The sequence below is a fragment of the Cynara cardunculus genome (genome assembly GCF_001531365.2).
Source record: "Cynara cardunculus var. scolymus isolate 2C chromosome LG 3, CcrdV1, whole genome shotgun sequence".
Lineage (NCBI taxonomy): Eukaryota > Viridiplantae > Streptophyta > Magnoliopsida > Asterales > Asteraceae > Cynara > Cynara cardunculus.
The window spans coordinates 24,224,324-24,234,520 of NC_037530.1; the positions used below are offsets into that span (position 1 = coordinate 24,224,324).

General features: G+C 36.6%; 1 protein-coding gene across 2 annotated transcripts; it reads right to left on the reverse strand.

Annotated features, from left to right (window-relative positions):
• Positions 1 to 235: 235 nt before the first annotated feature.
• On the reverse strand, positions 236 to 9,972 carry LOC112510126 (kinesin-like protein KIN-4A). 2 transcript variants are annotated; one of them, XR_003068885.1, is made up of 26 exons: positions 9,599 to 9,972; positions 7,858 to 8,004; positions 7,606 to 7,755; positions 6,812 to 7,065; positions 6,205 to 6,383; positions 6,003 to 6,127; positions 5,848 to 5,884; positions 5,235 to 5,326; positions 5,010 to 5,117; positions 4,796 to 4,909; positions 4,591 to 4,681; positions 4,360 to 4,472; positions 4,111 to 4,209; positions 3,905 to 4,018; positions 3,684 to 3,800; positions 3,527 to 3,607; positions 3,108 to 3,179; positions 2,632 to 2,722; positions 2,328 to 2,359; positions 2,152 to 2,249; positions 1,977 to 2,075; positions 1,662 to 1,883; positions 1,327 to 1,489; positions 1,065 to 1,220; positions 646 to 990; positions 236 to 556 (listed from the first exon to the last, which is right to left on the reverse strand). XR_003068885.1 is itself a non-coding variant. In XM_025115431.1 (26 exons), exons 1-25 carry the CDS (start codon positions 9,743 to 9,745, stop codon positions 772 to 774), a joined length of 3,120 nt encoding a protein of 1,039 aa, XP_024971199.1. In that variant the 5' UTR covers positions 9,746 to 9,972; the 3' UTR covers positions 652 to 713; positions 765 to 771. The 2 variants fall into 2 exon arrangements, 1 of the variants encoding a protein (XP_024971199.1); XM_025115431.1 differs by lacking the exon at positions 236 to 556 and having other exon boundaries at positions 652 to 713; positions 765 to 990.
• Between the last annotated feature and the right edge of the window lie 225 nt (positions 9,973 to 10,197).

The window sequence follows — 10,197 nt, forward strand, 5'->3', positions numbered from 1 at the left end:
CCTGAGGTACGATTCAAGAAAGAATAGAGGACAGGGGTATTTCAGTCTTTTCATAAGAGGGAAATAGCTGAGTCTGTTATGAAGGAAGTCTATATAAGTTGGGGAGGCAAATCAAGTTTTCATCATGAATTTTCATTTCTTGTTGAACAAATCTCAACAATGTAGCAGATAAATCAGTAATTGCCATTGAATCCTCATAATACATTTATGCCATGAGATTCTAAAGAAGAAATATAATATAAAATAAACGTTGACAAACATTACAAATCTGTATCAATTTGTTCATAAAATGTTGACAGGTTAATTTCCAACAAAATCACTATTGGCACTCACTCATACAAATTAGCAGCAATACAACTACAACACTTATATATATGTTTCAAAAAATATTCAACCTACAAAACACATCCACACACTCTACTTTCTTCTGCAAACCATCAAATCTTCACTGGAAAGATGCCACCATTGCAGCTACAAACTTACCTATTCAAGATCAGCACCATCTACAACCAGGGATCTCATCTCCTCTCCAACACACACCTTATAATATATCACACTGCAACATCCACATACACCAGAAAAATGTCAAAACTAACTAGAAATTTGTCAAAATTAACTGCTTTTAGTCATAACAACAACATTTACCTGCATTTATTTCAATGTTCTTCGCTATAATACTGTATGATGGAGATGAAGGTGGGGAATATACAGACAGCAACCAACAATATATATATATATATATATATATAGATTATATATATATAAGCAAGCTTAATGTCTATGATACATGACGTCTGATACACGAGGTTTTCCTCTCATGATCGTTTCATCACTGTGTTTGATTAGCTCTGACAGTCTCCATGGTTTTTGCCACTTCCATTTGAATTGCAATAACCATTGATGATGACTCCTTTTCCACCTCCAAAGTTTCCCAGAAGAATGCCCAACCATCGCCAGCTTCTTCAGAGACAACTGACTTATGGGAACCATCTGCACTCCAATCATTCTTATATATTCAGCTAAATTCAGTAGGGAAGCAGAGAGTAATTAATTAAGACGCAAACCTTTCGTTTCTGGTCTATGAATGCTGCTGATTCCCTAACCGAACCATTCGCTATGCCTGCCGTGTATTTCAGCTGTTTGGGTACGGGCACAGAATTTGGAGATAAAGGACCACTCATGTCCTCAGCCAAGTGCTTCAGTGAATTGTGGGAGTTACCCTGTTTTATTTTAATGAAGGGTTAAGAATAGAAAATATTTTCTCTTTAGGATGAATGAAAAACAGAAAGATCAGAGAAATAAACAACAAACTGTGCATCGTCTTACTGAAGCAGATGAAGCCAACGCAATTGCCACGGTTTGCTCCCTTACTTTTAGCTCCTTCTCGGTTTCTTTTCTTCTTAGTTCACTCTGTCGTAGTAAACCCACAAGCTCTTGCAACTGTTCTTCCATTTCTTTCATTTCAAGATCCTTTTCCCATGATTGGCACCTATTCGAAAGCATAAAGATTAGTAACTATTTCCTATTGTTGTCATTACTAAATATTGATTTTCGTTTACAAGATTCCCTATTAATCATGACTGAAGGGTATTTTGAAGATTTGATTGAAATGAAGTAACAAAAGATACAAGTAATGAAAAGATGGGATCAGGAACACTTGCCTAGCATCTGCAAGAGAATTAAACATATACTGAAGCAGGTTCTTGGCATCAGCCATTGAGCGCAGCTGATTCCAACGTCCACGACTAGCAAAGGCACGTTCCCTTTCTTCTGCCTCAGAGAGTTGTGAAGCCATGAACACAAGTGAGTTGGATGAAATGCTTAACATGCTTTCCAGTGAAGATATTCTTGACATTCTAGCATCAGGTGATAAAGATGAGGCCCTGAAACCGCCCAAAATTAGTTGCTCCACTCGCAAGTGCTTAGTTTCTGTGAAACTATTGTGTTAGAAAAGGATAAACAAACTACATCTGTACCTAGAGAAACCATTCTTTCCTCTTGGAGGGCTAACTCCTTTTGAAGCAAATTCATCAACTTGTCTAAGAACAGCTAGCTCTTCGGCCAATGCAGCACGCCTAAGAAATAACCGAAATTTCACTGAGAACCAAAGTAAAAACACCCTTTCCAAATTTTATATCATAGGATACATACACTTGACTTTGTTTCTCATATTCATGTCTAACTTCATGAACGTTCACCATCACTTCCAGCTCATGATCAAGCCAACGCTGCAATGACTTCTCATTGCTCTGAAAACATAAACTGGTTTAGTACAAGTACATCCAACTCCAAGACCTTGCAATACCGAAATTAGTCTTGATATTTACCTGCACATTTGCTCCATTTCCGTTGCTAGTTACTGCAAGATAACCATACTTTAGTTATTTACAAGGTCATGAAAGATGTTTGTAAATGAGCATCATAAGGCCAATCCAAACCAAATCAAACGAACACATTATATCCGGCTCAAAAACAGGGCCTGGGAGGGGTGGGATGCATGCAGTCCTGACCTCTAGCCCCAAAGGGTAGAGCGACTATTTCCATGAAGACTGAGCATCATAATCCCATCCACAGAAAATGACAGGTCTTGATAAGGATTCAGTTGCTTCATAGCACAGAAGTCAAACACACCTGAGTTATCACGGGTTGACTTGCGGGCCTCTAGCAATTCTTTGAGCCTCTTGGTCGCCATTGCAGCCTCTTCTGTTTTCCTTTGAAGAACCTAAAAGGTGATCGCAGTGGAGAGTGATTAGCTTCCCGAGCACAGAAAAGAATGCACCCAATATCAGCAAGAAAAAGGCTGTAACTTCATAGATTTTAATTTTAAAAATTGAAAATATAGCTAATTGTGTAGCCGACTTGGGTATGCTCAAAGTAACAAATGGCTGGAATGTCTTCTCCTGAAGATTAATTTAGTGACGACAATAGGACTCTCAATAATCTGCTTTACCGATCAAGCATGTCCAACAAAAGTCACTAGACAATGGACTACATTTTTATAACTATGTAAGCCTCCCTTTTTTCAAAGGAGTAAAGTAGAAAATATGACCATTTTAATGAGGGTACATATTAGTAAATAGATATAAAATCTACCAAAAGAATCTAACCATTTTCTGGCGTTGATTTAGTGCTTGCAGTTTGTGCCTCTCATATTCATTCCTCCGCCCTTCCTTCTTTAGCTGCAATAATATAAAGAAATGGACAAACAGTTGTCATATATCCATGGACTTTTGCAGTACAATAACATAGAGCTTAGAAGAGCAATAGAGTTCAACCCAGGGACTGCCTAGTGGTCAACTAGACTTCACCAGGATGGACCAACTCAGAAAACCATCAAACTACCATTAAGAGAAAGGAAAGAGCGTGAGGAAGTTCGCATTTTGCAATGTTAGTATTTATCCATAAAGAAGCCTAACATGTGGAAGTGTTTTATGATTAATAATCTATCGGGATAAATAATTTAACACAGAGTGGAGTGATTAGTAGGTTTGGAAAGAAAGCAAACATGACGACCATAAACACATACCTGCAGCAATTCTTTTTCACGAGATGCTTTCCACTGTCGGAATTGTTCAGCTTCTTGCTTTATCTTATGTTGTAGTTGAACCTATAGACATATAAATTAGAAGCAAGTTTTACTTGCATAAGCAGATAAGCATACAAAAGACTTAAAAAATAACAACCTTTTGTGCCTTGATGAATTGAATCTCATCTTGCAACTTTTTTGCTGCCTCATCGCTCTTTTGTTTTTGCTTCAGAATCTGAACTTGACTGTCTTTTTTCTTCTTGAGATCCTGAATCTGAGGTGAATAGGAGTGTGAAAACCCGTACAATTAGAACAAGATTATTGACTTGGTGCTTCCAACTCCAAATGAGCATGGCGTAAATGTGAACTCGTATCTACCTGTGACTCGAGCGATTTTAACTTGTGTGAGTGCAAATCTTGCAATTTTTGTGTTTGCCCATCTGAAGTAGCTGAAAGATTTTCGATTTCAGTCTGCAATCGGTCTCTCTCTTTCTGCATTGATAAGCAAAGTAGCAAGTAAAAATTAACATTAAACGGCATCAGAAAATTGTGAAAGATGAACAAAAATGCTTGTGTATATTTACCTGTACTGCCCGTTTTTCATCCTCTAGTTCCATTATTTTCTTCCCAAAATGTTGCTTAAGAGTCATCGTATCAAAACCACCAAAAAGTTTCATCTCCGACTGCATAAGCAATGTGTACATATAAATAATTCTTCTCATAACTTAACTAATGGTATAAACACATTCTCTACATTATGAAAAAAAAAATACAAACTCGATCTGCTACATATTTATAAACACAAATTGGAATACAAGAAATAATTAACACACCTCCTTCTGCTCTAAACGTTTATTCAACTCATGTAGTTCTTTGTCCATGGAGTCTTGTAGAAGGGTATGCTCCCACTCTTTTGCAGCTTCCTCGTCTATAACGGCAGAATCACCTACAGATATCAGCAACTAGTCAACAAAGAGAAAGGGACAACGAATTTTCAAGTTACTACAATGTCATTGGGGATTGAAATAAGCTTAAATTTGGACCAGGAGATTATCGTGTCATACCACTTTCACTCATCTGATAATCAGATGAATCGACACCCTGCAACCCTCTTTTAAGCCCTTCATTTTCCACACAAAAGGAATCATGATCAACCTGCAACATGTAGTTATTGATTACATTTGCATCAATTCACATAAAACACAGTTGTTGGAACATACCGATTTGTATTTATGAGAACTGTGAAAAATAAATTGTTTACTGCAATACCTTAGTATTCATCTCAGAATGATCAATGGCAATGCCTCGGCTGCGGTAAATATGAAGTTCCCTACAAAGATCCTGGTTAGTAGCTTCAAGCCAAGCAATCCTTTCCCGTAATACCTGAATCAAGTTGATGAAAAACACCATATCGTAATGATCAAATGACAAGATTTCTTCTTTTATTTTCAATCTAGTAGAGGAAAGGAACACGTTGACATACCTGTAATTCAACCGAAGAACCTCCACCACGAGCACAAAGTTCTGCCTGCAAGCACTCTAATTGTTGACGCATTTTTAACATTTCACTGGACATTGGATCCCTATTCACCTGTTAGATGGTTAAAACAGGAGTGTCATGAGACAGCACCTTCAAAAAGAAAGCTTCCCACCTAAAAGCTATTTACAGAAAATGTAAAAAAAAATTGAACTGTTCTTCTGCACTTACCACAGGCTTATTCTGGATATTCCGAGCACGATTAGCATACTTTAATGTGTTGAGAGTTTCCTCGGCATTTATATCAGCAGGACTCACGCAAGCTGTGAATGTGTAAAATATATAAGCTTGTGTAATAGTAAAAATGTAGGCTGAAATTTAATGCAAGGAAGCAAACACTTTATAATTACACGTTCTGAAAATATGAAGATGATATATAAGACATATTGTAAATCCAATTCTTGTGCACAACCAACAAAGGACACCAAAAGAATTGTATATTGATCCGCTAATCGCAGACACTTAATTATCAAAAATTGTTTTTAATCTTTTATGGTACACTCGTGACATTCTCTTGAATACACAGGAGGTTAAAAGGACCATAGTTACATTTTTATGTCATCCATATACACTCTTGGTGCAACCCCTATATGTTTTAGGGGTCAAGCTATATACTTCTAGGTAGATGGGAAGATTGGGCATCTATAGCTGGAACATGTTAGGTATTTTCCACATTAAAAAATGTACATACAGTTTGAGCTTTGCAGCACATCCATGCTACAAACGTATATATAACTACAAATGCATGTATGACCAGAAAATACGTCTAGGATATACAAGTTACCAATCATAACAGTTCTGCTGTTTCCACCAAGTGAATCCTGCCAATATAGATTAACTACAAATGAGTACTTTGAAAAAATCAAAATTTACTTCAAAGCAAAAAAAAGAAAATCAGACGATAAATTTCATGTTTGGCAGCTTGTTCGTGTATCCAACCTGTAAGAGGCGAGTAAGTTTACTATCTCGATACGGAACATGAGCACCTTCTTTCCGTTTCTTCTCATCGCCAAGGGCACTGATGACGTTTCCAAGTGCAAGAAGCCCCTTATTAATATGAACTCCTATTTTCAACATAAGAGATGATCATGTTGGTATTCTTAGCATCACCCTACAACTAATAATCAAGACAACTGATTACCTTCTTTGAACCGCATGCCATCAGAACCTGTTCTTTTAGCTCGTTCTGATCCAGCAAGGTCAACTAAATGCAACTTGGCACAGAGATATTCATCACCTATAGCATCATTTGAATTGGTATCACCAGGATTTGCTTTGCGTATTTGTTCAACAGTGATGGTGAAGATGGCATGTGAACGACTGCATAAAAAAAGGTGAGGAAATATAAGGAAATATGCAAACATGTTATGTGTGCATGAAAGATATTATGTAAATAGTTCTTTTAAAATGCAGTGTCGCAACTGAGACGAGTAGTTGGTGAATTCATCTGTCTTTTTCCAAAAAAAAAATCATTGATCTGTCATAACAAGGAAGTGCATTATTAAAGAAGAAATGTTTTTTATAAAAATATTTGGCAAAAGACATCTCTGAAATAAGCAAACAATTGATTAACAAGGTAGTTGTAAAAATTGATAAAAGAACTTGTTAGAAATATTCTTTTATTTTTGATACACTTAGCATGGGATAAAACTGATTGATCTAAAAATTGTCAATGATAGCAGCTCCCTCATAGTAATTTCACAGGGAACAAATCGAAAGGTGCAAGAAATCAAAATATGGTATTCAACCTTGACTGGTTATTCATGTTTGTACTCCCTGTTGCCCTGCTCATTGATCCATGCTCCAGGCAATCAGCCATTTCTTTTAGTGACTGAACGCTACATTCAGTAGATCCTGCAAGCGTTATGACACCATTTGAAGTTTCACGAATTTGTATTGGCGGCTTCCCTGGAATATTTACTTTTCCTGTCTGCCCATTTGTTGTGTCTGATTTGTTACTGGAGTTGGGATCCAGCAAGTCCCGTACTTCTTCTTTTAGAATCTTCACATGAGAGGAACCTTTGGTTAAAAATTTTGAACTAGGAAAAGTATTAACAATTTTACATTTGAAACCCTGGCAAATTCAACTTTGGGAAATTTTTATTAGAGGATCCAAATCTGGGTCGATACTAAGCTCAGACTAGAAGCATCAATAATTAATAAACAGCAGACTTTTGTACATCAACAGAAAGAACTTTTATCAATAGGAGGTCACTGATAAAGGTAAAATCCACCAAGATCAAAATGAGGGGAGGTAAAGGTGACAGTAGATAAGACTTCTTTAGGTTAGGTTTCTTTGGGATAGAAGGCACCTGATGTTGTTGAAACATGATCTTGTATCAAATTTGAATACAAGCACCTGACTTCATTTTCTAGGAAAATCTGACATAGGACATCTGTACCTAATAAAACTTAACTAATATTCTCTCTCCATAAGTTCCGCCATTTTCTTTGCAACGAATCTAGAAAGTGTGCAAGATGCATGGCTGTAACTGCTATCCAAGAAAGCATGGAAGAGCAATACAAGGTAACGAGAACATACCTCAATGAAAGAAACATGCAGCTGGAATTCTATTTGATGCTTTAAACTTTCAATCTTGTTGAATAAAGCACTCATGGCTTGAGGAATAAGACCCGTTTGGCAGCCATCCTTGAAGCCAGAACCCATGGTGTATGTCTTGCCAGAACCCGTCTGTGAAACTTCAAATGTCAAATACCATCATAAACAACAGAATATATTTTAATTTCTTGCTTGAATAAACAGAAAGACAGTTCCTGATGGTGAGAACTATACCTGGCCATAAGCTAGAACGGTAGCATTATACCCTTGAAACAAACCATCAACAAGAGGAGAAACACACTCTTCAAACATGGCAGATGGTGGGGTTCCAGTGCTTCCATAGACATGATCAAAGGTAAAAGAATGTGTACCCAGTTGCACCTGCAACATAATCAATGATTCAGCTACATCCCAAAGTAAAACAACACAATTTTATATCATAACTACTACTTTAGACTTTTGCATGTGCTGATTAACGAAATCAAAATATTCAAAAGGTACATTAGTCTCCATCGAACGACTTCTTTACGTTGATAGGAATTTGCCCACGGAACATTTATAGCAAATACACAATTGCATATGTTGGACAAAAATGAATGGACTTTAAACATTTAGACTAGACTTCATCATCTCTAGTTGTGGACTGATTCCCATAGTTCAACAGGAAATAAGTGGAAGTAAATTGGTAAAGAATGTAGATTTGGAATCAATGATCATAGAGTAAAATGGGTGTAATCAACCTAGTAATACAATAACAGTTCACAATTCACATTTCATAATACAGACTTGTACGCAAAATGAGTGGTATGATGTGAGGAATGATTGTGTTTGAATCATGAGTCGCTTCACATAGGCAAATAAAGGCACTACTTTTAACGAACATGCATATGTAAAAGAAACTAGAAGTTCTTTTGTTCGGCCTGATCGGTAGCAATACATCTCCATCCATTCCAATAAAAATACATAAAGCAAAAGAGAGAGGTAGTCTTCGAAATGGAGTGTCTTCAGCTACAAAACCAATATGGACCTTGAGCATTTAGAGATTTGTCTTCTGTTTTGAACTTTATAACTAGTTCTAAAAATGGAAAAATGGTATGAAGAACAGCCAGAACTATGAATCAAAGAATTTTCAACCCCAAACAACCAAAATGAAATGAGCTACGAAAAGAGACTTTTTTAAGGTCCTATACACCAAGGGGAACTCTATTAGGTTTTCAGAACAGATCCCTTGGACTCTCGAAAGCTATCCCAGACTTAATTATCTTGCTTTGCTGAATGATTCCGATAGTTTACCAGACAAGAGCTGGTAAATTGGTAAACAATAGAGAATACAAGTAAATGTATTTTACTTTACAAGTAAAGATATTCTCTATCAGTAACAAAATACAGGTTTTACATGAGAATCAGAACCTACTAACACAATAACAGTTGATGATTTGCATTTCATCTCTCCACAGATGAGTGGTACCAATGGAGGAACTCATGTAGTTGACTAAAGAGTCGCCTAATACATATTAAACACATTAAAATCAAACCCTTTGTGTTAGAAGCCACAAAAGCTAATGCTTTACTTATAAACCTTTACCAAACCTGGTATTTTATATTGTGAAGAAATAGGTGATGATTGTTCATTTGCAATAAATCTCAATTAAGCATGTGATTTCACGATTAATGACGACACTTGCAGAAAACACCATCACAACTAAAAGTTGAATTAATCCTCAGATCATGACTGTTTTTCCCCGAACAACTTGAAACCAAGAGAAATTTGATTTTCAATTGGTAGTAGTACAAATTACAGTAAGTGTGGCACTTGACATTGAGATCTACTGGATCTCTCATAACTGAGATTCAATCATCTCTTATACAAATTAATGCCGCTAAAAAGTAGACCAATAAATTAGGTAATCAACAATCAGCGAAAGAAGAAATTGGTGGAAAGAGACAAGAAGAGCAATTGGGGGATGAGTGAAACCTGTGGTTTCCCAGGAATGATGGCGACACAATCTTTACAAGCTTGAAGCTTTTCATCTCCAATAAGCGGACGTATGTGTACGGCTACTTTGACACAACAATCCTCCATGGTGGTGGTGGTGGTGGTGGTGGGTGGCGCTGCATCCATCACATTAAAGCAGCAGCAAGAGTAGATTTCTGAAAACAGCTACAGAGAGGATGAGGATTCAGCTGGTGTATGAGAGAGAGAGAGAGAGAGATGGTTCTTATTAGAGAAGAAATGTAAAGCGGAGAGAGAGAGGGAGAGAGAGAAATGGAGGGGTGTTGGAAGAAGGATGAGTGGTAATGTAGAGTGCAGCGAAAGGGTGGATGGAGGAGGTGGGGGAGAGGAGAGAGAGTAAACTGTAACGACAGCACCAACAACCTGTAAGTAAACTCTCGACTTACATTTCTCTTCCTCTTTTCTCTTTTCTCTTTTTTCTTTTTTCTTTTTTCTTTTCTTTATTATTATTCTTGCGGTGGTCTACATCCTATCTAAATTAAATATCAATACTCTAATTTATACTATTTTATAAGATATTTGATAAAAAAAAATCTTAAAAATTATTTTTTATATATAAA

Coding starts and splice junctions, on each gene's coding strand:
- LOC112510126 (XM_025115431.1), bottom strand. CDS start 9,745: ATGGATGCAGCGCCACCCACCACCACCACCACCACCACCATGGAGGAT. Junction 3,801..3,904: donor TAAAATCGCTCGAGTCACAG/GTAGATACGAGT, acceptor TATTCACCTCAG/ATTCAGGATCTCAAGAAGAA. Junction 2,360..2,631: donor GTCAACCCGTGATAACTCAG/GTGTGTTTGACT, acceptor GTTATCTTGCAG/TAACTAGCAACGGAAATGGA.